Source organism: Lotus japonicus, chromosome 6 (assembly GCF_012489685.1).
Source record: "Lotus japonicus ecotype B-129 chromosome 6, LjGifu_v1.2".
Lineage (NCBI taxonomy): Eukaryota > Viridiplantae > Streptophyta > Magnoliopsida > Fabales > Fabaceae > Lotus > Lotus japonicus.
In genome coordinates this window covers 48597051-48621762 of record NC_080046.1, presented here as the reverse complement: position 1 = coordinate 48621762, position 24712 = coordinate 48597051, and the positions used below count along the sequence as shown (strand labels likewise).

At 36.3% G+C, this 24712-nt stretch overlaps 3 protein-coding genes and 1 long non-coding RNA gene across 27 annotated transcripts; 2 read left to right on the top strand and 2 right to left on the bottom strand.

Annotated features, from left to right (window-relative positions):
* Positions 1–279: 279 nt before the first annotated feature.
* On the bottom strand, positions 280–5679 carry LOC130723150 (uncharacterized). The gene is made up of 2 exons (XM_057574107.1): positions 968–5679; positions 280–677 (listed from the first exon to the last, which is right to left on the bottom strand). Exons 1-2 carry the CDS (start codon positions 2115–2117, stop codon positions 643–645), a joined length of 1185 nt encoding a protein of 394 aa, XP_057430090.1. The 5' UTR covers positions 2118–5679; the 3' UTR covers positions 280–642.
* A 257-nt stretch (positions 5680–5936) lies between these two features.
* On the bottom strand, positions 5937–14416 carry LOC130723149 (serine carboxypeptidase-like 13). Its single transcript, XM_057574106.1, has 14 exons — positions 14274–14416; positions 14019–14193; positions 13321–13466; positions 12865–13061; positions 12609–12711; positions 12469–12524; positions 12265–12366; positions 7328–7414; positions 7104–7217; positions 6937–7008; positions 6724–6842; positions 6448–6561; positions 6271–6328; positions 5937–6124 (listed from the first exon to the last, which is right to left on the bottom strand). The coding sequence occupies exons 2-14, from the start codon at positions 14147–14149 to the stop codon at positions 6041–6043; spliced, it is 1383 nt and encodes a 460-aa protein (XP_057430089.1). The 5' UTR covers positions 14150–14193; positions 14274–14416; the 3' UTR covers positions 5937–6040.
* Positions 7820–9427, top strand: LOC130723151 (uncharacterized). The gene is made up of 2 exons (XM_057574108.1): positions 7820–8969; positions 9254–9427. Exons 1-2 carry the CDS (start codon positions 8021–8023, stop codon positions 9289–9291), a joined length of 987 nt encoding a protein of 328 aa, XP_057430091.1. The 5' UTR covers positions 7820–8020; the 3' UTR covers positions 9292–9427.
* A 2842-nt stretch (positions 14417–17258) lies between the features above and the next one.
* Positions 17259–22461, top strand: LOC130722221 (uncharacterized). 24 transcript variants are annotated; one of them, XR_009013822.1, is made up of 9 exons: positions 17259–17398; positions 17639–17742; positions 18500–18576; positions 18762–18805; positions 18978–19076; positions 19227–19305; positions 19554–19624; positions 20155–20235; positions 20349–22461. It is a non-coding gene; the product is annotated as an uncharacterized LOC130722221 (long non-coding RNA). The 24 variants fall into 24 exon arrangements; XR_009013823.1 differs by lacking the exon at positions 18500–18576; XR_009013815.1 differs by having other exon boundaries at positions 18762–19076.
* The last annotated feature ends 2251 nt before the right edge of the window (positions 22462–24712 follow it).

Genomic DNA, 24712 nt, shown 5'->3' with positions numbered 1-24712 from the left:
CTCTCAACAATAGAGTTTTGTTGAGGGGTTTCCACACAACTAGTTTGGTGTGATATCCCTTTAGAGGCATAAAACTGAGGTAGGTCGAATTCTTTTCCATTATCACTTCTTATGGTTTTTACTTGTTTAGCAAATTGATTTTCTACTAGAGCACAAAAATCCTGAATAAGAGGTCTTACCTCTGCCTTGGATTTAAGGAGATAAATCCAAGTGTGCCTAGTATAATCATCTACTATAGTAAGAAAATAAGTAAAACCATTCAATGATACTGTAGAAACAGGACCCCAAATATCAACATGTATTAACTGAAAAGCAAATGAAGAAAATGATGTACTCAAAGGGAAGCTCAATTTTCTTTGCTTTGCAAGAGGACAAATGTCACAAACTTGCTCTTTATTACAAACAATGTAAGGAAATATATCTCTAATAGATTGCTCTTTTACAAAGGAAGGATGTCCTAGTCTAAAATGCCACAGATTGTGCATACTAGGAATGAAATTACAAGCCAAGTTTGTATCTACAACAGGGGAATCAGAACCAGAAACAGAAACTGAATTGCAGGCAGGGGAAACAGAGTTACAAGTAACTGATGTAGTGGATTTTGGATTGCCTTTCATGAGAAGATAGAGGCCCTTGACTGCTCTAGCTGTGCCAATCCTCTTGTAAGCACTGTAATCCTGTATAATACAATCATCATCTTCAAAAGTTAGCTTGAACTTCAAACATTTGACTAGTTTATGAACTGAAACTAGATTGAATTGGAAACTAGGCAAGAACAACACATTATGCAAAACAAATGAGGATGTGATTTTGATGGTTCCTTTGACAGTGGCAGGAACGATAACACCATTAGGAAGGGAAACTTTTACAGGTGCAACCTGCCTGTAAGAACTGAAAAATTTGAGATCATTGCAAATGTGGTATGTGGCTCCTGTGTCCAAGACCCAAATAGGATTAAGAAATATACCATTATGAGTTGGAATCTCTTGCACACAAGAGTTCACACTTGGTGTCCTGGAATCCTTCTGATCTTGAGCTGGGAGTAGTGCCATGAGATGGTGATATTGATCTGCTGTAAGCCCAAAAGAAGCTGTTCCAGAAGCATTTCCAGATTTCCCAGCCACATGCTTATCCTGATGATCCTCATCACCATCTTGATTATCTTCACTTGTCTGGACCAAGTTAGCTGACTTGTACTTTGGATTCTTGAACTTAAAACCTGGAGGAAAACCATGCTTCTTGTAGCATTCTTCAACCGTATGACCCATCTTTCCACAATAGGAACATTTCTTGGAGTTGTACTTGTTTCCTCCTCCATAACCCGATGGACCACAAGATTGACCCTGACCTTGGACTCCTCTAGATTCAGTACCAGAAGCTAACAAAGCCCTTGACCCAGAAACATTCTCACAGGAGAATTGACGCTCTTGTTGAGCTATCAAAGCAAAAACCCTATTGACATTGGGTAAATTGTCCAGAAGCATCAATTGAGACCTAACACCTGAGAATTGATCATTCAATCCTCGAAGAAACCGAACCACTTGGTTCTTGTTTCTTTCATCAGCGATCTTCTTGATCGCACCACACGCACAAACAGGGTTACATGTGCAAACAGGCAAGGGATTGAGGATATCTAATTCATCCCAAAGAGTCTTCATATTGGTGTAAAATTTGGAAACAGAAGAATCACCTTGTTTGAGGCTGAAGATTTCTTCTTGCAATTCAGAAATCCGAAACAGATCTGCTTGTGAGAATCGTTCTCTGAGTTCTTTCCACACGTCTACAGCTCTATCTCGCCAGAGAATGGATTGAGCAATCTCCACATTCATCGATTTGATGAGCCAGCTTAACACCATCATATTGCATCGCTGCCAGAAGGGAAGAACAGGGTGATCTTGCGGTGGTTCTCCGATTGAGCCATCGACGAACCCTAGCTTGTTTTTGGTCATCAGACTCATCTTCATTGCACGAGCCCAGTTATGATAGTTCCCCTCTGATAATGGTGGAGAGACGAGAACAGTTGAAGGGCTTTCGTTAGGGTGAATGTAGAGAGCATGTGAGGCTACCTGTGCATCTTGCACGGTGAAAGGGTAAGGGGTTGGGGTTGGAACCGCCATGGGAGTGCGCAGCAGAGCTCTCTTAGATGCGGAAGGTAGAAGAAGAAGAGAGCAATTGAAAACTGAACAACTGAATTGAATTAATGATGAATTACACAGTAGTGAGGAGCTTTATACTATAGCTGAACAACTAACACTAACTACCTAACTAATCAGCTTAACAAGCTTAACAACCTAACTAACTAACTGTGGTAAAGTTAACCAAGGAACCAAAGGTAAACTAACCAGGGTCCAGGGTAACTAATATGTACAGTATTTACAAATAGTCAATAAGAAGCGAGGGGCCATCCAAGTTAAACCTGAACCCATCTTACATCGCCAGGTCTTAGTTAAACCCATATATTATCAAGTTGTTTCGGATCTATGGTTGGGTTATGGTCTCCAAAATTGTGGTCCGATCAATAATTAGGGTTAAGTGAGGGACCTAACCTGCAAACATTCCCAGATTTTTCAAATGGACCTCTCACAATGAACAAAATATTGGATGTGCGATTCAATAAGGTGCTACTCAGCCTAAAACGGGTTGCTCTTTCACCTTCATGATTCTTGCTTTCGCACATTTATCATATTTCATTGAACAACTAGTGTGCCTGAAACTAAAAACTTGTCAGACAGCAAACAAGAAAATCATTCAGGAAAACACAAAGTAAACAAGGCAAGAAACAAATGAGTGTTATGCACAATTGAAACCAAGGTGACAATCAAATGAGTGTTTGCTGTCAAAACACACAACAGAACTGTACAGCCAGAGCAAGGAAAACCAGATCCCAAACAGCTCCAACTCTTTGCTGCCATTGCACCAGAACCGCACAAAACATCAGCAGTAAAACCAGAACCAAAATAGCACTCAGAACAGATAGTGCTTAAACATAGAATTGAGTTACCAATACACACAGGTCACATACTTAATCACTAATAAAGATATACAATAATCGGTTTCTAACGTCAGCCATAACAAAATATTATGACATTAAAGAATGAATATATTATATGTGTATATAGAACATGTCAATCCAAGACCATCTATGGTTAGGTAATTTTCCAGAAAGTCTCGAGTGAATAGCTACAAGGCTGACTCAAAAAAAAAAAAAACCTACAAGGCTGACTATTTTTGGAACAATATCTCAAAGAAACAGATCAAAGAATGGTTGCACCCACCTAGAAGCATGAAGATTTCTTTTTTATGTACAATAGTGTTCACCAAAGTAAACATTAGATCTGTTATGATCTTGTACTTTGTAATTTCATTATTGTGTAATGTGATTTTGTTTTTCAATGGAAAATTGAGCAATGAGCTTAACTCATACTGAAATGTTTTGTTTTTAGTTTTACAGAAAAATATCTAAAATTTTATTATAGGTACCCTATGGCATTAAAACTTGACAATTACCAAACAAATGGTGGAAGCATCTTTAAAATGAACAACCACCCCAAAATGTTATCATATGAGTTAATAAGGTTCCTTGCTGTCATATTTAACACCAATGGTGTTAAGAATTTCAAAAAAAATGTTGCCATGTGAGCTTGTACTTTGTCATGTTTAACACCCCTTTGTGTTGTTGAGGAAGTCACTCTTGCATATGACTTGATACTTGATTCAAGTCCACACTTCATGATTGTAGATATGTGTTATCAAGCAGAGCCTATAGTACAAACACTGACACCACAAAGTTGAAGATAGTGTGTGGTGGCTGCCGTCGGTGATGTGCGGTGCCCGTTAGAGTCGGCGGCTTATGGTGTTGTTCAGTGTCGACATAAGCATGGGGTTTTGCTTCATCTGTTGTTGAAAAACCCAGTTCTTTGTGTGTTGGGGAACCCGAACTTGACACGGGAAATAGATCGAGAAGGCTAATTCTCAATTGCTAAACAACATGCTTTTATGTGCTCTCATCTGGGATTTCTCTTTCACAGGGAAATCATGTTAAACTTCTATTTCAGCATTAATTGTAGCCAAACTAGCTTGAGATGAGTCTGCAAGAAGGTCTTCTGATAGGGATTTGTGTGATTCAGCAGATAAATTATCACTCCTTTCTGAGCCTGCAGCAGGTTTTCCATCAGTGGTACTTTGAGTACATGGCTAACCACATTTGGTGAAGCATCTCCTAGATGAGCAAGCCACAATTTAAAAACAGAATCATCCTGAGTACATTTGTTTGAAAAGAAAGCAGCATAAAAAGAGGTATCTGTGACTGAACTTGGTAGAGCAGTGTAGAGAAGACTATCAAATTCAAAAGCATAAAGGCCATTTCTAAGAGTTCCTTGGAGAAGAATCTCCTTGGTTTCCATAGATTCAACAATTAATGCCCAAAATTGTGAAACATGTAGAAAATTCTTACACACACCAGGAGCATGGAGCAGACTATTTAAGACCAGCGGAATAGAGGTATGGGAAGGAACTGAAGTACTGCTGAAGTGCATAATAGGTTTACCTGTACCATTGCCCAATTGTACTATATCTTGACCATTATAGATGGATTTGGCAGATTAAATCTGTGATATCATTCCCAAGCAAGATGGCCAAGCTTTCCAAAGTTGACAGTTTGGCCAATTATCAGCATATCTACCTCCTCTGCCTGAAAATCTTCCTCGGTGTCCATATCTAGGACCTCTATGTCCGCGAAAGTTACCTTGATAACCCCCATAGGCCATATCTGCCAAGTTTTGCTGAAAACCTTGAGCAAAATTTGCTTGAACAGTTGAACCTGAAACCTCAAATTTCTTATGCTTCTCAATCCTTTCTTCTTGTGCCATGAGTAATGCTTCTAATTCATCAACAGTAAATTCATCTTCCCGTGAAGGAACAGCTATAACAAGTGGATCGTACTCTTCATTGAGTCCAGCTAAAATTGCGTCAACATGTGAAGATTCAGAATAGAAGATTCAACTGCAGCTAAAACATCGACAGTTTTCTTGATTTCAAGCAAATAAGCAGAAGCTGGTCCATCTTTCTTTGTGTTTCTTAACTGATTCTTCAATTGTTTAATCTTGGCAGTGGTTTGTGAAGCAAAAAATGATTCAAGTTTTGCCCAAACCTGATTGGAAAATTTGCATCCAACCATCCTATTTGAGAGAGAGCTTGACGTCAAGGCAAGAAGCCGTGGGAGTAGAAGTGAATCTTGTTGCTCCCAACGCTCATATTCTGCAGACTGCAGTGAAGTTATCTTCAATTTCTTCTTCTATTTTTGTTGCATAATTTTCTGGAACTTTATCTTTCTTGAAGTGGCTTTGAAGCTTGAAGCCTTTCACTGCCGCCAACACTTGATGTTGCCATGCATGACAGAAAGTTTTCTTCACTGAGCTAGATCGATACAATGTTTGCAAGCATGGATCATGGATCAGAGAGCTCAGATACCATGAAAGGTATTAGTTTCCAGGGAAGAAGAATGTAAAATCAGAGGGAGTGATGAAGAACTATTCAGCAAAATGAATCCCTAAGTCCCTAACTATTACAACAATTGTGACTGACTTATATAGTGTACACAAACTGAGTGAGATTAACTCCCTCTTAACAGAATCACAACAACCACATAACTCTGATTTAACTATCACAACAGACTCTTACTAACTTAGAGTTCAACTATACTCCTTACAAGTTTAAAATTTAAAATAACTTTAATGCATGAGATAATTATTGATTTGGCCCAAGCAGAAAAATGAAAATACAAGTGATTGAGATGCAAACAAAGGTTAGAATAAGGAAGTGCAAATCTCAGAAGTTTGCTAATGTATCTGAAACATAAAAATGGGCTAAGGCTAATTATCTCACCATTCAGCGTTTCAGAACTCGTACATTTAAATAAATAACTATTTGAAAGACACTTGTGGCAGAAATGAACTTGAATGTTTTGTTCACAGAAGAATACAATAAATTATTCCATCTAATCGGAGCATAATCTTTTTTATTCAACAACCGAAGCATAATCTTATATAAGAGAAAACGAAAACCAACTTTTAATCACATGATAAACTTCCTTGGGCTTAAATGTCTGGGCCACATGTCCAGCACCCTGCATTACATTGAAGAGAAAAAAGGAAAATTAAGTTTACTTACTTTATTTACATGGAAACAAAATTGTTAATTAGATATTACCAAAACTGAGTTGATATAAATAGCTTAAAATAGCCTTCCTAATTTAAGGATTATACTAATTACCTTCACTGCCACATATGTAAAGTAGTGGTCTTCTTTCATTTTGTAGACTTCTGTGAATCTGTGTAAATATTTTAAGGACTATGTAATAAACAAAATGACACAATTATCCAAACTACATACTTAGCATTTTAGTTTTACTAAAAGGGATAGGATCTGAAAGAATTAGAGCATAATTACCCGGCTACTTGACCCTCCACAAACCATGCACGCCATTTGTCACTTATGCTCATGTTCAATGACTTGATCCAATGTTGAGTACCCAGTTGTGGTACGGACATGTCAAGATCAGAACTGAAATCATCAACCAAAAGTTGTTACATTTCAACACTACAAGAAAACAGCTGAACAGCGGCCGCCAAATCAGTCGCTAAATGGGTAAATTAGTCGCTAAAAAAAGTATATTGTGTCAGAAGTTGGCTTATCCATAAAACAAAAGAGTGTGTAGGAAGTCACCAGTAAACGAGAGCTTGGAGGTTAGCTTTAGTGAGATTCCGATAAGATTCTACGACGTTACTCAGAGTTGTAGTGTATGCCAAAGTCTTGTTGCATCTCAAGAACTCCTCCTTAATCCCCTATTTAGATAACATTGTTGAATCACTTAATTGCTTAAATAGTTAGCTTAATCAACAACAATGAATATAAATTACTGATCCAGTGCATCATTACCTCCTTTACTTGAAGGGCCTTCCACACTTTTTCATCATTTGCCCAAATGTCAATGAGGATGTGATCATAACTCTAAAAGACAGTAGATAAAACTTCAAGTTAGCTTTGCTACTTACTTTGAACTTGAGAATGATGGAGAGTTAGAGAGAGAGAGAGAGATTCTTAACTCTACAAAAAAATTCTGGATGATCTTGAACTGGTTGTCGAATTACTTGGTTCACACCAGGCGTAGTAGGACAGAGAGGTTCCAAGATCTGTTGCAGGTTTATATAACGAACTAACTGCAAATCAACGTTTGTTTGAACTTCAATACTTTTCATGTTATGCAGAACTCAAATCTCTAATAACTAACCCCAATAATAAAAAACTAAAAGTACAGTTTTGTACTAACCTCGGAATAAGCTTCATAATCTGAGACACACTTTGTGTTTTCAGGATCAATATTTACATAATCACCATTACAATTTTCTTTCATCGACTGCGGAAATCGTTTTGAGTTTCATTTGCATTGCAAAGAATTGAAGAAAATGATATGTAAAAAGTAGAATCACTGAACAGAGAATGACAAAATTGTCAATGAGGATATCTGCAATTAATGATTGTTTCCTATTTTATGTTTGAGAAATTAGGAAATAGAATCAAGAATATTCCTATTTGAATGTACAGAATTAGACTTCCTAATTTAGGTTGTGCAAATTAGAAATTAGGGTTAATTAGTCATTATTGCTTGTAAATGTAATTGTATTGTATATAGAAGAGAATAGAATCAGAGAAGGCATCAAGCCAATTATTCTTGACATGGTATCACGAGTCTTCTCACTTCTCTTGTGCCGTTTCCTTGTGTGCTAAGAGCGACACGCTCTTGCTTCTTCTATCCGTATCAACATCGTGCCTCTTTCGTGGTTCATCTTGGCTCTCTGGTTCGTTGCTCTGATTCTGGTTCGTGTTGTGCTGCTGTAGCCCATCCTGGTTCGTTGCTTTTATTCCTGGTTCGCTGCTCTGTTTCTTTTCTTGCTGTTCTGTTTCTGGAACGTTGCTGTTTTTTTTGTGCTATCTTGTTTCTGGTCAGTTTGCTTTGCTCCTCATGGCTTCCGAAAAGACTTTTGAAAACTTCTGTGTCCGCTTTACGGGCAAAAATTATGGCGCTTGGGAGTTTCAGTTCCAAATGTTCGTGAAAGGGAAAGGCCTTTGGGACGATCATGTAGCTCAGTCCACTGCTCCGGCAGAGAAAACAGCATTGGCGGCGTGGCAAACAAAGGACGCCCAAGTTATAACCTGGATTCTGGCTTCTGTTGAACCTCACATGATCAACAACTTACGTGCTTTCTCTACTGCTAAAGATATGTGGGACTATCTGAAGCGTATTTACAATCAGGACAATGTTGCCAAACGGTTCCAGTTGGAGCTCGACATTGCTAACTATCGTCAGGGAAATCTCTCTATTCAGGACTATTACTCCGGGTTCCTTACTCTTTGGGCTGATCATTCAGCTATCTTACACGCTGATGTTTCTAAAGATTCACTCACTGCTGTCCAAAAAGTTTATCAGATTAGCCAACGGGACCAATTTCTCATGAAGCTTCGACCTGAATTTGAAGCTGTGCGTGCTGCTTTGCTGAACAGGAATCCAGCCCCTTCCTTGGACGTGTGTCTTGCAGAATTACTTCGAGAAGAGCAGCGTCTTCTGACCTTATCCCGTGATGACTTTGTTGCTGATCCTGTCTCTGTTGCCTACGCTGCCCAAAGTAAAGGCAAAGGTCGTGATATGCGCCAAGTTCAATGCTTTTCTTGCAAGCAATTTGGTCATCTTGCTCGGAATTGCAGTAAGAAATTTTGCAACTATTGTAAGCAACAGGGTCACATCCTCGCAGATTGCCCAACTCGACCCCCGCGGAAGCCGTTGCATGCCTTACACGCCACTACAACTTCTCTGGACCAGACTTCTGCTCCTACAACTTCTAGTGCTGCTTCCTTGACTCCCGAGGCCGTACAACAAATGGTACTCGCAGCTCTTTCTGCCTTGGGCCTTCAAGGTAAGTCCAAACCTACATCTCAACCTTGGTTTGTTGATTCTGGGGCCTCTAACCACATGACTGGTTCCCTTGAAAAATTGCACAATGTTCACACTTATCATGGCACCCAAAATATCCAAATTGCTGATGGTAATACTCTTTCTATTTCTGCTGTTGGAGACATCAATTCCTCCTTTCGAGATGTGTTTGTTTCCCCAGGGCTTGTTTCCAATTTGATTTCCGTTGGACAATTGGTCGATAACAATTGTAATGTTAATTTCTCTCGTGATGGTTGTTCTGTGCAGGATCAGGCGTCGGGGAAAGTGATCGCAAGGGGGCCTAAAGTGGGCAGACTATTTCCTCTCCAGTTTTCTCTGTCGAATATTTTGTCTTTTGCTTGTAATGGTGTCCCAAATAAGTATGAGGACTGGCATAGAAAATTAGGTCACCCAAACTCAGTTGTTTTAGCTCATTTATTGAAATCTGGATTGTTGAGTAGTAAAATTGTTATTCCTAATTCTGCATTTGATTGTTCTGTGTGCAAACTTGCTAAAAGCAAGACTCTTCCCTTTCCCTCTATAGCTCATCGTGCCACTAAATGTTTTGATCTTATTCATAGTGATGTTTGGGGTATGTCACCGGTCTTGTCTCATGCAAAGTATAAATACTTTGTAACCTTTATTGATGACTATAGCCGGTTTACATGGATCTATTTTCTCCGCTCTAAATCTGATGTCTTTTGTATGTTTAAACAGTTTTTGGCATATATAGAGACTCAGTTTGACACAGGTATCAAGGTTTTGCGTACTGATTCTGGTGGGGAATATATTTCTCACAACTTTCAAGAGTACTTGCGGCAGAAGGGGATTCTTTCACAACGTTCTTGTCCATATACGCCGCAGCAAAATGGCGTTGCAGAACGCAAAAATCGGCACTTGCTTGATGTTACCCGAACATTACTGCTTCAAGCCTCTGTTCCTTCTCAATTCTGGGTTGAAGCTTTGTCTGCGGCTGTATACTTGATCAACCGCCTCCCATCACAGGTTTTGGCTTTTGATTCTCCTTTCTTTCGTCTCTACAACACACAGCCAAGTTATGATGACCTTCACACGTTTGGGTGTGTCTGCTTTGTGCACTTGCCACCTCTAGAGCGTCATAAACTCGGCGCGCAATCTGTGCAGTGTGCCTTTATGGGTTATTCTCCTAATCAAAAGGGATTTTTGTGTTATGTCATTGCTCAACGCATGCGCATTTCTAGAAATGTGGTTTTCTTTGATTATCAATATTATTTTCCATGTTTTCCTTCTGATTCTAACAGTTTTGTTCCTCTTCATACCTTTGCTGATGTTCCTCGTCCTATAGAACGTTTTAAACCTGGACAGGTGTATACTAGACGACCTCCTACTTTGCCCCCTCCCGATGCTGATCTTCCGCCTGAACCAACACCAGTTACCCTGCGTCGATCCACTCGCCTGCATCGAACACCTGATAGGTATGGATGGGAGCCTACTTCTCTTACTGCTACTTTATCTAGTATACCTATTCCCACATGTTATTCGCAGGCTGTTAAGGACATGCGTTGGGTAAAGGCCATGCAAGATGAGCTACAAGCACTTCAGGAGAATTTCACTTGGGACATAGTCCCTTGCCCTCTTGGTGTTAAACCCATTGGTTGCAAATGGGTGTACTCTGTGAAGTTAAATTCTGATGGTTCTCTCAATCGTTATAAGGCCCGGTTGGTTGCTTTGGGTAACAAACAAGAATACGGGGTGGATTATGATGAGACCTTTGCACCTGTGGCAAAGATGACCACTGTCCGCACAATCCTTTCTATTGCTGCCTCTAACGGTTGGTCCCTATATCAAATGGATGTGAAGAATGCATTTCTTCATGGTGATTTAGCAGAAGATATTTTTATGAAACCTCCTCCAGGCTTGTTTTCTTCCTCTGAAGGCGTGTGCAAACTCAAGCGTTCTTTATATGGCTTGCGGCAGGCTCCTCGGGCATGGTTTGAGAAATTTCGGTCTACCCTTCTTGGATTCTCTTTTTCTCAGAGCCAATATGATTCCTCCTTATTCATTCATCACACGTCCGCTGGTATTGTTCTTCTTCTCATTTATGTTGATGACATGATCATTACTGGCTCTGATCAAGCGTCCATACAACTACTTAAACAGCAGCTTCAAGCTTCCTTTCACATGAAGGATCTTGGGTATCTTCACTATTTCTTGGGGCTTGAGGTTCATTCTGACTCCAAAGGTATTTTTCTCAATCAGCACAAGTATACTAAGGACTTAGTTTCTTTGGCTGGTCTTCAATCTGCTGTCCCTGTGGATACTCCTCTTGAAGTTAATGTCAAATATCATCGTGATGAGGGTGATCTTTTGCCTGATCCTTTATTGTATCGTCAATTGGTGGGAAGTCTTAACTATTTGACTATTACACGTCCAGATATTTCCTTTGCAGTACAACAAGTTAGTCAATTCATGCACACTCCTCGTCATCTTCACTTGGCTGCTGTTCGTCGCATCATTCGCTATTTGAAAGGAACGTCTTATCGAGGATTATTTTTTCCGGCCAGTACATCTCTTACTTTGCTTGCCTATAGTGATGCTGATTGGGCAGGTTGTGCTGATACACGAAGGTCGGTGTCCGGTTGGTGCATGTTCCTTGGTCCGGCCTTAATTTCTTGGAAGAGCAAAAAGCAAGCCCGCGTTTCCAAGTCATCCACTGAGTCTGAATATCGAGCTATGTCCACTGCTTGCTCTGAAATAACTTGGCTTCGTGGTTTATTGGCTGAACTCGGATTCCCTCAAATCAATGCTACGCCTCTCCATGCTGACAACACAAGCGCTATTCAGATTGCTACTAATCCAGTTTTTCATGAGCGCACTAAGCATATTGAAGTGGATTGTCACTCCATTCGTGAGGCTCTTGATGATCATGTTATCTCTCTTCCTCATGTCTCCTCGCAGCTTCAGCTTGCAGATATCTTCACTAAAGCGGTTCCTCGTGCCCGTCACCAGTTTCTTCTTAGCAAATTGATGCTTCTTGACAAACCGCATCAATTTGAGGGGGGATGTCAATGAGGATATCTGCAATTAATGATTGTTTCCTATTTTATGTTTGAGAAATTAGGAAATAGAATCAAGAATATTCCTATTTGAATGTACAGAATTAGACTTCCTAATTTAGGTTGTGCAAATTAGGAATTAGGGTTAATTAGTCATTATTGCTTGTAAATGTAATTGTATTGTATATAGAAGAGAATAGAATCAGAGAAGGCATCAAGCCAATTATTCTTGACAAAAATAACCTGATAGAGTTCTTTTGGTATAAGACTCATATGGTATGCATATAGAACTCTCGTGTTTACTAATTGAACCGTATCAACAGCTGGGCTTGCAATCACATACCCCTGATGATAAATGAGATAATATATTAGTTATATAAAGTTATTTAAAATAAAAATTGGCAAAACATAAATACTGCCAACAAAAGGTGTTGTGTTCTTTTGTACTTTGATGTTGATGCGTGGCGCGCTTCTAGCTATGTAACCTTCACTTCGAGGAAGCATTGAAGAAATCCAAAACAAGAAACATTTAGGCTAATGTCAAATTCCGGCCATGAATTTGGTGTTGTTTATTTTTCAGGACTTACCTTCATATACTTTTTGAACTAGAGGACCAGTAGTTAGTCCTGCATATGAGCCACCACCGATGTAAAATGGATTTGAACTAAACTTTGGATGATCAATAAACCACTGCATTGAAAGTGAAAGTCATTGCAACAGAGGAAAAATTACATTCATGATTGATTCTGCAATATTGGGTTGGATAGTAGTGTAAAACCTTACATTCATAATAGGGACTATAAAATCATAAACATTAGAAACCAAAGTACAAAAGTGGCTCACCTTTTGTAAAAATGTATATGTATGCTCCACCCACAGTATGTCACTGCTATAGTAGCCTTCTTGTGTGTCTGAGTAGGAAAATCCAGTGCCCACTGGGATATCTATGTATATCATATTCAACATATGATTCCACGAATACGGGTTCAATTTAAGATTTGGAAGGTCCCCAGTGTAGTTGCGATCCATTGTTAGAGGCCCTACAAGCGGTTAACTAACAAATAATCAATCAAGATCAGAACTTAATGCAGAAACCTTTATTTTTTTGATATTTATTGGCTAAAAATTATCTTCTAGAGTAAGAGTATTTGTTTTTCTAACAGTATTTGTTTCAAGAACACCATCTGCATTGACCAAGAAAATGATTTTATCTGTTAATTATTGTGTAAATGTGATATAAAAAGTAGCATGGTAGTCATTTCATCAAATATAAGTAAATTTAATCAAAAGTTGATTTACCATTTTCGAAAAAGAATGCAGAAAGGCCAGAGCATCCTGGACCTCCAACGAACCAAAGTAAAATTGGATCAATGAAGGGATTTCTTTGAGACTCCACAAAATAGTAAAACAAATGCACCTCTTCTTCTTCTCCAACTCCTATATATCTATGCAATGATAATAATTAACTGAAAGTTAATATACTTGACACAAGTATGTGATGTATATAGTGAGAAGTAAGAACTATTAATCTTAACTATAATTTGACCTATTATTAATACTATTAGATATTCTGGAGCTACATAGGTAAATCATGCCTTTACTAGTTAAACCGTAAACCGGAGACAAAAATTGTCCTACGTATTGAAATTTAAAATTGATTGAAATGCTTTGCATATTATCATTACTATTTTCAACCGATTATAAACAAAGTAGCACTACTAAATTTTTGTCCTAAGGGTTTATATAATTATGTTTTTTCTACTAAACTTTGAATTTAGTAAGCTAAAATTGAGACTTCTTAACTTTTTGTGAAATCATTTACCTCATTCTGTAGGTATATCTTTTCAAAATAAGCTTTTGTGGCCAATTTTGTAAAAATGATTATAGAAATCTATTCAAAATTGGAAAGTCAAAACAAGTGAAGTTACTTTTGATTCTGAGCATGGAACAAAACAAAAAGTCATGTATGTAATTATGATTATGAAATATGAACTCACCCAGTTTCAAGCTTGAATGGAAGATCACCATCATAACCAGGAAGGTTCTTGATAACAGAACCAGAATAAGCTAGGAATGGCAGAACCAATACTACAGCAACTAAGGCCACACAGCTACATCTCCAACCCATGGCCAGTTTCTCTCCTGGTTTTTACTCTCTCTTTATCTAGTATGCTGTTAATTTCAAGAAAATATCAGCAGAAATTGACAATAAAAAAATAGAAAATGAAAATGAGTAGCCAATGAACACTAACCAGAGAGTGAACCTGAAGTCCTGTGAGAAAAAATTTCAGGGTCACTGGGCTGAAAGAACAGAGAGAGATGCAGAATGTGCCAGTTTTAAGGATATTCTCTGTTTTGAGTGGTTGTTGCCAAACCAATAATGCAAAAGTGCATTTTATATTTGTTACATTTTCGATTTTGGTCCACGCATGCCATTTTTGTCCCCTACATGATTCTGTGTAAGTAATTCTAATAGATTTTGTAACTATTCTAGTTTTTATGAAAAACATATTGCATAATGTTTTAACAACAAGTACGAAGTAGTGGTTGTTCACCTCAACCATTAACCACGGGGCAAATCCAAGTAACATTTCGTGACAACAATTTACCGCTTGGCGAGACCACTCGCAGCGGCAAGAGGAATAGTTTTTATTGTGACTACATTTTGTCTTCAAACTCTTTGAGCTGTTTTGCTCCTTAATCTATTGATATATATTTTTTTCTTGCTTATAATAAAAAAATCCTATTGATATATTTTACTGTAAAAAAAGGTTGAGAAATTTTAAATACCAGCAAAATTTGAACTCTCACCAATCAGTCAAGGAGGGTTTGGCAATGAATCCAAGTTGACGTTGGTAGCTCTGCACATGTAGACTCAATCAGGGAGAAGGAAGGAAGGAAGTGCATGGCGTTTGAGTAATTAGGACAGTGAGGGTGTGAGGAGTGAGTGTGAGAAGATAAAGAATAAAGAAAGTAAAGTTTGTGGTGAGAAACCAATATCGTTCATAGCATAGGGAACTTAATTACTTTTCAGATTAATGGACATTGGATAAAAAAATTGGTGAACATCCAATCCAAACTGTGCAAACCATTATTACAGACTCATTTTGTGGAACAGCGTCAAAATGTACTAGATAGTTAAAAATCATCACAAAAGTGGGATGTCCAAAAGTGGTTTGCACCATTTAAGTGTTTGTGTATCATTACTATTTCACACAACATTCAAGTACACATATGAAATATGAGTAAGCGATAAAGCGATTACATTTATTTTTTAATTTAAAAAAGACTTATGTGATGGAAATCAATCGGATGTATTTATAAAAAAAGTTTTGATGGATTAACCATTTTCTCATTACTTTGTATGTCCAAGTCGTGTCCGATTCAAATTTTTTTCTTTCAAGATTTCACAAAATTCTATGTTAAAAAAGTCATGATATGAACTTGTGTTTGGATATTCATCGCAATCAAATGTTAAAACTCACTTCAAGAAAATAAAAAACTAAACAAAATTCTTCTTATGAATTAGTATTAGAGTCAATTAACATTGCCTTAGACACATATCCAATCTGTGTGTTTGAATAACTTTAGAAATGACTTTTATTCTCTTGGAGAAAGTCTCATCACTCATCGGACATTCTAATAATTTTTTTTTGACAATGGTTAATGTTCTGTCATTAACCCAGCAATGGTGTTAAAATAGCTTTGTGACTCCAAACTGTACATAACGACATAGCCCCAAGGCTAAGAAACTAACAGCAGTCAACAAGAGCAAAGCCAGTAGAGATGAAATAAATTACAAATGCTTGCTAGTTGACGCTAATGAATGCTCTGTACCTCTAGGAGGACAGGCAAGGGGTACCTACCAAGGTTCTTATTTATTGAACCTGTCCAATAAGAACCTTTTTATTGAATCAAATATTTTTTTTGGTCACATAGAATCTAATATTTAAAATAAGAAAGAAACTTTAAATGCCCAATATGAGCTACTAGGCCCTTTTTTTTTACAAGATAACAAGAGTAAGGAACTTTGGCCCATTTTGGCGAGCTTGCAGCAAGTCATTACATTTTTAAGTCAGGGTTTTATTTTTGTTACATAAGTCAGGGTTTAAATTGAAGGATTTTTTTTTGAATAATGTTAAAGATAAATTTAATTAGCAAAAAGGGGTGAAAAAAAATTATTTAGCGAAAGAGGTAGTTTCAGACATGTAGGATCTAATGTGGATTACTTTGAATTCGCAAGATTTTTTGTGAAATGTAGAGAATCTCTACATGCACGTACTCAAAAAATTATGACAAACCCATTGAATTCGCAATAAATTTCGCGAATTTATAATGGTTATATATTAAATGCTTCAGGAAACAAAATGAAATTAATGTGGTTCAGTGGTATTAACATACTCGATCCATTTCAAAATAATTGTCCACAAAGATAAGATACACATATTAAGAAATGCAATTAATATCGTTAAATTTTTAAAATATATCACTTGTTTTTTCATCTTACCCTTTAAAGTGTACTTTTATCTCTCATCATTTATTATTCTCATAGAGGCATTATATGGAAAAACATCAATTAATATTGCATTGAAATTCTAAGTGAACAGTTATTGTGAAACAAACTTTTTCTCTCTAAGTTGACAGTTATTTTGAAATGGAAGGATCAGAGTATTCATTTGGCTTGGTTGTCCAAGGTTCGACTCCTCTTAGTGGTTTTTTGTTTTTTATATTTACTCCCTCATTATTTCTTTTCTTTTATAATTATTTGCTCCATCAATATTTCTAAGGTTATATATCATAATTCTTATTTTAGTACTTATTCCTTTTATTAATATATTCTCAAAGCTATTAGTTAGTATATATATATATATATCTATCTACTACTACTTAAAACAATCCCTTGAAATCACTATTCCTAAGAGAAGTTTGCATCTGGACCGTTTATTTAAAGATGAGTCAATTTTCCTCTTTAATCTGAGCCATTCATTTGATGGCTTTTGTATTTGGCTGAGATTTGTGGTGCTTTCTTATCCACGTTAGCTGCCCAAAATGCAGAACGATGGGATACAATACAAGGGAACAGAGTTTTCAGTTTTCCTCTATTGCTTCCGTTCGTTTCATCTTTTCAATGACCTCACCGGTTGCTGTAGATATGGTTAGGTTAGGATTAGGTGGAGAAGTGGATTGAAGTTCAGAGCATGGAGAAGGAGAAGAGAAGATGACCGAAAATCATCATCATCCTAGATAGGGTTTAGGTTGAAGATGGGGAAGTAGAAGGACAAAATTTCACTGTTTACATTTGGGGATGATCATAAGCTGACGAAGAAGAACCAGATTCAGAAGCCAAGATCATGTCAGTTCAGTACAAGTGCAGCAGGTACGCAATTGTACTGCTTTTCAATTTCTCTATAAATACTGCCATTCTTTGGTGTTTCTTCCCATCCCTCAACTGCGTTAGTTCCTCAATTTCTGATTTCCCTCAACTGCGTCTGATTCTTTATTTTTTTGAATGGATTTTGGTTATTTCAATATGTGATTGTAGTTTGCTTGATCCCCTTTGTCATATATTAGTGATTGTAGTTTGCTTGATTTCCTTTGGATGCTACGTTTGATGCAGTTGGCAGTTTTGGTGAGCACAATGCGGCCTGTCTTCTTGTATTCTGGGAAGACACTTCCCTTCTTGCTGTTCCATGTTTTTCTGCTGCTGGTACTTTGTTAGAGGTAAACCATTGGTTTCATCTGCCTTTTGATTTGTATGTATTTGTATGTATAACCACTAAAAATGTGAATTTTTTTTTCTCTGTTTTACAAGAGTTTCACTAGAGTCTAATAGATGTATACAAGTATAAAGGCTTGAGCCAAAAGCACTAGACAGTATTCCACTTGATAGTGTATTCAAATTAAGAACATTTGCATGGTCACTGTTAATTTTTGGCAAAGAGGGGTTAATGGTTTGTAGGATGGCCAGATTCTGTTTGGGACTCGGCAAAAACTGATATTTGCTTCCCTGTTTGACTATTCCAAATATGAATTGTTCCATCACTAGATGATAAGATGCAAATATCGTTTCCCACCTAAAAAATCTGCATAAGTAATGAGTGATTTATAACAAATGTTGTTACAATCGAAAAATAATATCTAAAAGCCCCTATAGAAGCTAATAAAATTTCAAACACGGCTTAACTCATGAGTAACTGTTATAATTTCTATACTAATAAACACAGCTTAAATCATCACTAACATCCATTCACATAACATCCCCTTTTGTTTTAAATCATCAGCCGTGATGCATAATGGATAATGACTAGCAGTTTGCTGATTGATACCATAGTTGAAAGTTGATAGTACTTGGTAGTTCTCTACTATAGTAATATATTAATACTACAAGGATTTACAGTGTAAAGTCTGGGTGATTTGATTTCAAGAATTCTTTTGATTATTAAAACTGGAAAGAATTTACAGAAGATGTTCTCTTCAGATCAAGTTGCCTATAAATATTCTCACAACTCTCAATCTTTGTGGTACTCTCCCATTCACAAGGCTTCTCCTCCAAAGGTTGTATGTCATTCAATTATGGCTACATTTTCTCTCTTTAATTTAGCATTCTTCTTAACACATAATGTAACCCGTCTCCGTGCGATGCACGGACGAGCAGTTGGTGTAAATCCGCCTCCGTGCGATGCATGGAAAATTAATCTTGTCTTGATTGGAGCCATTAACGTTTTCTCTACTGCATTCAGGTCATCTCAACTTTCAAACCTGCTTGGAGCTTTACATGATGATGGTCAATAAGTGTTTTTTTTTTTATTATTTTGGATCTGCTCTATCATATGAGAAAATGTTTGTTTCTGTGATGCACAGTTTCAGTAGTGACCAAGTCTTTTTATTATCTTCGTTGTGCTTCACTTTTAGCATGTTTTTTTAGTAACATTTATGTGAATTATATGTTTGTGCAGGACTATGAAATTTCTTTGTTATACACGAATGTGAAACTCAATCTGAATTTGAAGAGCAAAGACATCAGGTTCCTGAAACCTGGGGAAGAGTTTGGCAAGGTATTTCCTCTTTTACCTGTGTTTCCATTTGTTAGATAAAATAAATATGTTTAGTTATATTATTTGCTATGATGGTTTCATTGGAAAAATATTGAATTAGAATACTTGAATTGATTTATAACTGCTTTATTGTATTTCTTATTTGGCCAGTGGAAGTTTGCCTTTGTATCACTAGGGTGTCCTGACTCCTGAGTACCATAATGATTCCGATATTGTATCCAGTCTTCAGGTGCACCCATTGAAAGTTGATTGTAATAGTGTTTTTTTTTCTTATAAATTTGTCTATCACTATTTTCATATGTTTTAATTTGTGTTTACAATGCACTTTTCAAATCTTTTAATAGAAGAGACATGTTTATGGTGCTTGGGAGCAATGTTGTAGCTTTAAGATAATGCAAACATTACTTCAGTTATGAAGACATGTTTGATATGCAGGTATGAAGACATTCTTATCAAATATATATATTTGATCTGCAGGTATGAAGACATTCTTCTATCCTTGTGGAACATTTCAAAGAATGCTACTGTTGCAAAAATCAGATCCATATGTAAGTTAGTTATAATGTATTGTGTTAGCATTAAAGTGATGAGTCTATATCTGAGTAGTGTTTCTTGCAAACAAAGGCAGAATTTATGTAAATCAAGTTGATATTGATATTAACATTATACTATCCCTTAGATTTGGTAGCCTATACTTATTCAATTGACAGAAATTGAAATTTTGCTTAATTTCTATTAAATGATAGACCTATGAATCAGTGGTGCATTAACTTACATGTTAGATGAAGATTTCTATATATAAACATACTATATCTAGGTGAAACAAGATTGGTTTGAACCAAAGTTCTTCTCACTCTAATCTATTCGTGAATATCTCCCAGCTTTGGCTCTGTGTATGTTTCTCTTCTATTTGGTCTTATATCATGTTTTTTCCTTCAACTTCCAGATCAATTCGTTATTTATGCAAAAATATTATAGATTATTATATTTTGTCAAGTATCAATTAAGAAAAGTTAAATTTTTTTTGGCCTCTAAGAATGCTAGCTCATCAAAGACATGTTTCTGTACTCTCTTTCAGGTATCTGCTTTGAATGAGGCAACACCAGGAAGTGTTAGGTCAGTTTTCAAAGCTTGGGAAGACCGTTTGAATTCTTCTGGGGTAATTTATTCAGCTTCAGTTGCTAGATATCAATATTTAAGATTCATTGTTTCTGCAGTTTTGGTCTTTAACCTGTAGTAATTTATCCTCTTTGGTCACATTGGCTTTAACAGAATCACTTGGAAACCAAGGGTGTAACGGTGGCCCAAACACTGGCAGACTTAGCGCTCTGGCCAATAAGCCAAAGCTATTCAGTTGCTTAAAGTTTTACTTTTCGGGTGATTATGTGCTGAGTTATAAGGAAGATCTTGAAGATTTAGTTGAAGTGGGAAGAGGTGCAGTTTTGAGAAGCAAGGATAAATTGGAAGCTAAAAGACATGAATTTAAAGTGGCTTCAAATTTGTTTATTGTTTACAATCTTGATCCGCCACAAGGAAGAAATTGGGGTATGAAGATTCAACTCTTTGGCAGAGACTAAATGAGGCAGAAGATCTACCTGCCAATATTGGTTCCCAAGTCATTGGTCACACATGGATTCTGGAGTCAATTGCTGCGTGTAAGTTGCAACCTTTTGTTAGCTAAAACGCATTTTGTAGCTGATTTTGTCCCTCTTTTGATAGGGTATTTATTCTGCAAAAGATTTGATCAATTATGTACAGAATGTCAATTGAATTTATATCTTATGTTAGCTATGATATTGAGGGATGCTAGCAATATGTTTGACCGTTTGTTATTTAGTGAAATGTATTTGTGATTTACTAAAAAAAACAGGATCACTTGGAAAGCAATGAGGGTGATCCTAAGTAACTTGTATTCATTCCGTAAGTTTCTATGCCCTACACTCATCTTGTGTTGTTATTTACACATGCTAAGTCATGGCATGTTTGGAATATAGTGGGTGGATATAGTTGTCAATTTAGTACTTATGCCATAGTTAATTTTCATTTTTCAAACTACTTCCATGTCAATGGCCTAGAAGTTTGAATAATCTTTTCAACAACATAACATCTCCATAATCCAGGACCTGCATGTCTTAAGAACAACATCAGATATCAATTCATTTTCGATGGACCAAGGTAGGAATGCTTCAAACATTAATTCTAGCAGCAAGGGGTAAACAGGTTGCTGTGTGCTTTTTCTCATGATGATTTTGAACTCAATGTTTCAGGAACCAAGCAAACAAGATTTACTAAACTATGGGCAAAATGGCTTACAGAACAAGAAGTGAGAACAACTAAGAACAAGAGGAGCTTCATCAACATGCTTTGTTTTTTACTCAAATTGTATTTTACTGCTAGATATTATTATTATGGCATTCATTTCAATTTAATTGAAATCTAATTGTTTCTCATTTTAAGTTGTCTATAAATACTGTTATTGTGTGTCCTTGCTATTGTTCTTGCTCTAACTTCTTTTCTTTCTCTGTTGTAGGCTGTTTTGGAGGAGCTAAGAATGGATTATATGTGTATAAGAATTATGTTGTTTATATATTTTGGTTGTTAGCTCCTTGAGTAAATCATGTTAGTATTTACCAAGTTGTATTTTCAAATTTTTTAGGCTTAAATACTCTAGGGGTCCCTGAAATTGTACCCCGTATCAAAATAAGTCCCTGAAAATTTTTTTTCCGATTCCGGATCCCTGGAATTGTTTTTTTAATCAGAATAAGTCCCTACGCCGGAGAAGACGGTGGTTGACGACGGCGGTCATGGAGGCGCTACGACCAGGGTGTTGGGCCGGCTTCGTCTCGTCCTCAGGAACTCAGTGGTGGTGGTCTCGTGGGCTGGGTCGTCACAGTTGAAGAGAAAAGGCCAGTCGCAAGTTGATTTCTTCTCGCCGGAATTTATGGAGCTTCTCGGTTTCTTCGTTTTAGCTTTGTTTCTTGCGATTTCTTCGCCCAGATCAGATATATGAAGGTCTAGGAGTGTTTTAAACATGTTATTTCATGGCTTGTGGAAACAATGAGGAGGCAACCACTGTCTTCTCCGGCGTAGGGACTTATTTTGATCAAACAAATTTTTCTAGGGACCCGGAATCGGGAAAAAAATTTTCAAGGACTTATTTTGATACGGGGTACAATTTCAGGGACCTACAGAGTATTTAAGCCAATTTTTTACCCTTGAAGGTGACAGATATACTGCTGGGCATCTTTGTTGTAAATGTTGAGAAAATTTACTCTCATTAACAATTGGGATTAGTCATTATTGGGTTCCATTATTATCCAGTATTGAAGAATACTTTGTATTAACAATAGTTTGTGTAAATAGTCTTTGTAATTATAGTTGTCTATGTCTTACTGTATGTGATTATGTTGTTTAGGGCATTGCATCCTTAATTTTTAATTGAATAGATGATTTTTCAAGAAAAACAATTGTCCTTGCAATAAAGTAGGATATACTTATTTTTTAAAATTCAAACTCTTTAGGTATCTCTTTAGGTATCATTTTTTGGTTCCAGTTATCTTAACATTTTAATGTCTTGTAGAATTTTTTAGTAAACAAAATTTTCATAATACAAAAGAAAATGTTAAGAACTTATTTGTACGTAACTTTTCTTTTCTTTGTAGGCATGTGGATGTGAGTAAGTTATTTGTAAAGTTAGACTATCAATTGAACTTATTAGATTCAAATAGTTCAACTATTATTTTAAAGTATATTTTTTATTCACTTTGAAGATTGGAATATATTTCCTATTATATATCTTATTATTTTAGAGTTGATATTATTTAGCTTTGGAGTTCAAATTTGAAGTGAAGGTTAGGGTTTTTTGTGAATGTTAGCCTAAGTGATATGACTAATTTCGCGTATGGGATGAGAAGGTTAAGTGTGAAGGGGACAGGGGACAGGATTTGAAGCTTGTGGATGTGAGTAAGTTATTTGTAAAACTAGGCTATCATTTGAACTTATTAGATTTAAATAGTTTAACTATTATTTTTAAGGATATTTTTTATTCACTTTGAAGATTGTAATATTTTTCCTATTATATGTCTTAGTATTTTTTATTTGATATTATTTAGCTTTGAAGTTAAAATTTGAAGTGAAAGGGTTTTTTGGGAATGTTAGACGAAGTGATAGGACTAATTTCGCGTAAGGGATGGGAAGGGTTAAGTGTGAAGGGGACAAGGTTCGAAACTTGTGGATGTGAGTAAGTTATTTGTAAAGTTAGGCTATCATTTGAACTTATTAGATTGAAATAATTTAACTATTATTTTTAAGGTTATTTTTGATTCATTTTGAAGATTGGAATATATTTCCTATTATATGTCTTAGTATTAGAGTCGATATTATTTAGCTTTGGTGTTCAAATTTGAAGTGAAAGTTAGGGTTCTTTGGGAATGTTAGCTGAAATGATATGACTAATTTGACGTAGGGGGTCGAAATGGTTAAGTGTGAATGGTACATGGTTCGAAGCTTGTGGATGAAACATTGTTACAAATAGATCTATTAAGAGTATATTTTAGATTTACTTTGAAGATTGGAATATATTTCTTATTATGTCATAGTATTTTAGAGTTGATATTATTTAGCTTTGGAATTCAATATGAAGTGAAAGTTAGGTTTATCTTCAAATGTTAGCCGAAGTGATCAGACTAATTTGTCGTAGGGGATCGGAAGGGTTAAGTGTGAATGGTACAGGGTTTAAAGCTTGTGGATAAATTATGTATTAACATTATTTGATAACTAGGATATTTCGAAAAAAATGTAAGATAGTTGTTTTACTTGAATGTTGTGATGGTCCACTTATTTCATGTGGATTGAGTGGGGCATATTTTTTTCATTTGTCCTAATTGGGTAGAGTTTTTTATGAAACTTATGTTATGTTATTTTTTTTTTGGGTAAGTATGTTAATTTTTTTTTGTTAACTAGAAATTAGCTTTATGGACCAATTAATTTTCTGAAACTCTGGGCGGCCTAATATTTTTTTTTGAATGAGGAAATTTACTTTTTTGTCAAATGTTAGTGCAGGTCGATGATCTTTGTTTTTCTTTTCCTAGAGACGTGAATTTGTCATAATAAAATTAATTTTCTTATTCTCTCCCTTTTAGTTTGGATTCACTTTCTCTCCTTCCCTTTCAGCCTTCCACTGTTTGTGATCTGAGCTTTGTTTCGTTTCCTGTTCAACAATGGACAAATTTGTGTTCGTCTCACTTTGTCCAGCAGTTAGGCTTCGCGTCAGCGTCATTGTTGCTGCTAATTGTCGAACATGGAGAAGAGACAGTCATCTCTATCTCTTTGTATATCTTCTATCATGTGACAAGTAGGTATTTGACAGATTTTATTTTCTAATATCTTCTTTGTGCATCCGGGTAAGATATTTACTTATTTGACTTATCAGTACAGTACGTATATATATGTACTCATTAGTAGTACAAAAGTAATAGTAATCATGATTTTCATGTAACCACACCTAAATGCTCTTAGAGGTAATCATACTTGGAAGTAGATTAAAATAATTTTTTCACTTGATCATCATTTATTTACATGACTAGCGTGAGACAATTTTCTTGTGTAAGTAGGTCAATTGCTTGAGTCAATTTGTA